The sequence below is a fragment of the Bos taurus genome, chromosome X (genome assembly GCF_002263795.3).
Source record: "Bos taurus isolate L1 Dominette 01449 registration number 42190680 breed Hereford chromosome X, ARS-UCD2.0, whole genome shotgun sequence".
Taxonomy (NCBI): Eukaryota; Metazoa; Chordata; class Mammalia; order Artiodactyla; family Bovidae; genus Bos; species Bos taurus.
In genome coordinates, this window is record NC_037357.1 from 80,376,318 (window position 1) to 80,380,682 (window position 4,365).

The window sequence follows — 4,365 nt, forward strand, 5'->3', positions numbered from 1 at the left end:
TCCTCTTCTCAGCCAGCTGTCTATATGAAAATGTAACTGATGCACACATTTACATTTACAGTGAGCAATCTGGCAAGATTCCATATTTGTATTTTGAGAACATGACCCCTGACCCTTAGAAAAAAAAAGCAGTGGTACTTTCACTCTTGCAACTAGCCCTGGACTGGCAAGTTTTGGAAAGTGGGAGTACTTTTTCATGCATAGCAATGAGAACACCCTTAACTGAAGCCATTTCATGTTTTCACTGAGTGAAACATCAACTCAGGATAGCTTCAACTATCTTGCTACTCCCTAAATCCTTCCCTGGAAGGCATTCCACTCCATGCTACCACCAAGACTGCAGGCCCATACCTCCTCCCCTTTGGGAGGAAAAGCCTCACCTTTTACTGTGTCCTCCCCTTTCACTCCTACTCCCTAACCCTCCAGGCTTCCTTTGCTGAAGTAGATTCTGGGATACAAGCTCTATATGAACTAAGCCAGCTATACAAAAATAGAGAACTAGGTATTTTTAAACTGCTTTTATTCTTTAAACACATAGCATACATTTTCTGATGTTATATATTTTATTTTAGAAATCTGATGCGTACAAACAATTCTTAAATGAATGTAAGTAATCTCACTGAAATACAGGATGTAAAGGTTATTTTTTTTCACTTTAACTATTTTTTGGCAAATTCAAGATAACAACATGTCTCAAATATCAACAAAAGTATATTGCTCACTTTTTTTTTGCTTCATACCAATTGCAGATTTAACAATAATCAACTACTTTAATATTTTTAAAATCTTTTAAAATACTTGTTATCTCTAAGAATTAAGGAAAATTACTAAGTTCAGATTTTCACACTTCATATCGGTTGTAGATAGAACAAAGTAGACCAACTACTTGAATACAGTTATACCCTCTTATGTCTGAGAATAAAGGAAACTTACTAGTTCAGATCTCACCCCTCACAGTAAGTTAAGCTACCTATCAGTTTGTCTGTTTTTACTTCACACCAATTGCAGATATAATAAAATGGATCAACTACTTGAATAAAGTCACATCCTTTCCTGTCATTAATAAAGGAAATTAAATTGAGATCTTTCACATCTTAGAGAGCTTATCAGTTTAGGTAAATCTATTTCTATATTTAATGCTTACATTTAACTTCTAAATTTAACAAATGCTATTATTTAGAATTCAGCAAACATCTAAACTACAATTAATTTGCAACCACACAAGGTTTTATGAAAAAACAAAACAAAATACTAGAGGAGGTCTTGTTTGTAACTTGAGACATCTCCTGAGTAGCCCAGATAAAGGGAAAATCAACCCCCTCCAACAGCCCACAGTACATTTTTCCCCAAAGAACTAAGCAAAAGTTATTCTCAAAACAAATCATTTTGATCACATCAGCTCCTTTAAGTAATTAATACATTCACAGGACAACGGGAAGATTCTGAGCTAAACTGATTCCCCCCCACCCAGGTGAAGAAAGCATCAAACCAAGTTGCCATTTTTTGAACCTTAAAGTTATTTGCAACAAGACCAATTCTCACGGTGGAGTGTGGGGAGAGAGACCCTTCAGGGCCAGAAGTGGTGAAAACTTGGCAAACTCACTCCTCTTAGAGAGGACTATACAGATCTCTTGGTAGGGGATAGAAGAGCGAGGTGGGTAGGTAGGGGGTGGAGGGCAGAGAGAGAGGGGGTGAGCTCTGAGTAAAATGAAGGAAAAAAAAAGAAAAAGAAAACCGAAGGAAAAAAGAAAACAGAGCCTACTGAGGAGACGCGGTAGCCGCGGCTTTGGCTCCGGTGGCAACGGCCACAGCGATGGCAAAGGCGGGCCTAGAAGAGACGAGGGGCTGCGCCCCCAGCGGCGCCGGCCTCCTGCGGCTTCACGGAGTTGTAGTGCGCCCCGAAGTTGCAGGTGTAGCGCACGTAGACCAGGATTAGCGGCTTCTTGGTGTACTCCTCTCCAACGACGATGGCTGGCGAGTCAGCCTGGATCACCTCGATGGGGGTCTGCAGGACGTGTGACAGGGCCCTCAGCTCCAGCTGGCTTCCCCACGATGCACTGCCCACGATGTCGTCGCAGTAGCTCAAGAAGTAGTCGCGGCTGTAGGCGTCACCGGGTGCGAGGTGGCTGAAGAAAGGCAAGAAATCATCGATGTGCTTCCGCATGTATTCGGCGGTGCGGCTCCGCAGGCTCTCCACGGTCACGGAGAACACCAGCTGGTCTTGGATGGCACGATACATGCAGTGGCTATCAGTTGGCATATCCTTCATCTCTAGATGCTTGGCCTCCAGGATGGCGCTGAGCTTCTCTTCCTCATCTTGGCGGAAGCTGGCCAGATACTCCATGTCAACCTCCGCAATCCTCTCCTGGCGTGCTCTCTCGAGGGCTGCCCTTCTTTCGCGCTTTCTCTGTGCCCTGGAGAAGCCCGGAGGCTGGTTCTCGAGATCCATCTTGGCTAGATCTTCAGTGACAGAATCAATGATGCTAATATTAGGGAACCTCTCTTGGAACTTCTCCAGCTCCTGCTGGTGCTTCTGCTCCATCTCGGCCTCAAGGCGGGCCACGTCGAGATTCAACTGCTTTCTTTTCTTCTTGTCGGTCTTGGGGACCGAACTCTTCATGAACTGAATGCGGGCCTGTAGCTCTTTCTTCTCACGGTAGTGGCGTCGTAACATCCGCTGTTGTTCACTCCGTGAATCTTCCATGATCTTTAATGGCAGGCGAGAAGTTTGGTGGCAGCTTAAGTACTACTACCGTTTACATCAACAGTCCAACCGCCAACCTAGCTAGAGTTCTTCAACCTCCTCTGGCCACTGCACTCTGCTGTCCTTGAGAGCTGGCTGCTCTCAGCCTATTCACGGTCCTCTCTGCCATTGGCCAACGTCTCTCCATGGTTACGCCACCTGAACACGTCTGGTGCTATGATTGGCTGTTGGGAGACCCTTCATATGCCTCCATAGACCCCGTAGCAACGGCGGCTTCCGTTTTGAGCTGGGTTCTAATTCCCGCTTTAAAGTCCAGCCTTTGTACTGTTATGTGTGACTATGAGCTTGTGGAGAGTTTTCACAGACTCTTAACTGCCTACTTCACGTCCTAGCCTGAACACAAGGCAGACATTGGTCATGCTTGAGAATCACATGACAAATACTGTTAGCTGAGTGTCCTCTGACACTGGACTTCCCATTGCTCCTAGTGTTCTGGAGGCAACTTGTCTCTCTCCAGTTCTTTCGTTCCCTTGACTGATGAACACTTAATTTTGTGTGTCAGAACAAAGACATTTCCTTATGGTCCTGGGAACACAGAGTCCTTTCAGTTTATGCCTCAAATCCCACCCTGTCCCATCTCAGTGTGAGAAACCAGCAGCCACTCTCATTCACTCATTCACTACAGTTAAGCAGACTTCCGCTTGTGCCAACAGAAAAAAGTGAAGTGAAGTTGCTCAGTCGTGTCCGACTCTTTGTGACCCCGTGGACTGTAGCCCACCAGGCTCTTCTGTCCATGGGGTTCTCCAGGCAAGAATACTGTAGTGGGTTGCCATTTCCTTCTCCAGAGGGATCTTCCTGACCCAGGGATCGAACCCAGGTCTCCAGCATTGCAGGCAGACGCTTTAACCTCTGAATCACCAGGGAAGCCCTAAATAGGAAGTGGATAGATGAAAGTGAAGTCGCTCAGTCGTGTCTGTCTCTTTGCGACCCCATGGACTGTAGCCTATCAGGCTCCTCCGTCCTTGGGATTTTCCAGGCAAGAGTGCTGGAGTGGTTGCGATGCTAAAGCATCTGCCCGCAATGCGGGAGACCCAGGTTCGATTCCTGGGTCGGGAAGATCCCCTGGAGAGGGAAATGGCAATCCACTCCAGCACTCTTGCCTGGAAAATCCCATGGACGGAGGAGCCTGATAGGCTACAGTCCATGGGGTCGCAGAGTCGGACACGACTGAGCGACTTCACTTTCATCTATCCACTTCCTATTTAGGGCTTCCCTGGTGGCTCAGAGGTTAAAGCGTCTGCCTGCAAGGCTGGAGACCTGGGTTTGATCCCTGGGTCAGGAAGATCCCCCTGGAGAAGGAAATGGCAACCCACTCCAGTATTCTTGCCTGGATAACCCCATGGACAGAAGAGCCTGGTGGGCTACAGTCCACGGGGTCGCAAAGAGTCGGACACGACTGAGCGACTCCACTTAACTTTTTTCTGTTGGCACAAGCGGAAGTCTGCTTAACTGTAGTGAATGAGTGAATGAGAGTGGCTGTTGGTAGAATGCACCCACCCTAAATTCCCCTTCTCCTCAGTTTCAAGCTTCCAAAATGGGCTCCTTAGGATGCCCACGAAGCACAACAATTGGCATTTGTCAAGCCACTTACTTACGATTAT

General features: G+C 46.7%; 1 protein-coding gene across 1 annotated transcript; it reads right to left on the reverse strand.

The window, feature by feature from the left end:
* Positions 1-513: 513 nt before the first annotated feature.
* On the reverse strand, positions 514-3,126 carry OTUD6A (OTU deubiquitinase 6A). The gene has a single exon (XM_015461656.3). The coding sequence runs from the start codon at positions 2,702-2,704 to the stop codon at positions 1,829-1,831; it is 876 nt and encodes a 291-aa protein (XP_015317142.1). The 5' UTR covers positions 2,705-3,126; the 3' UTR covers positions 514-1,828.
* Between the last annotated feature and the right edge of the window lie 1,239 nt (positions 3,127-4,365).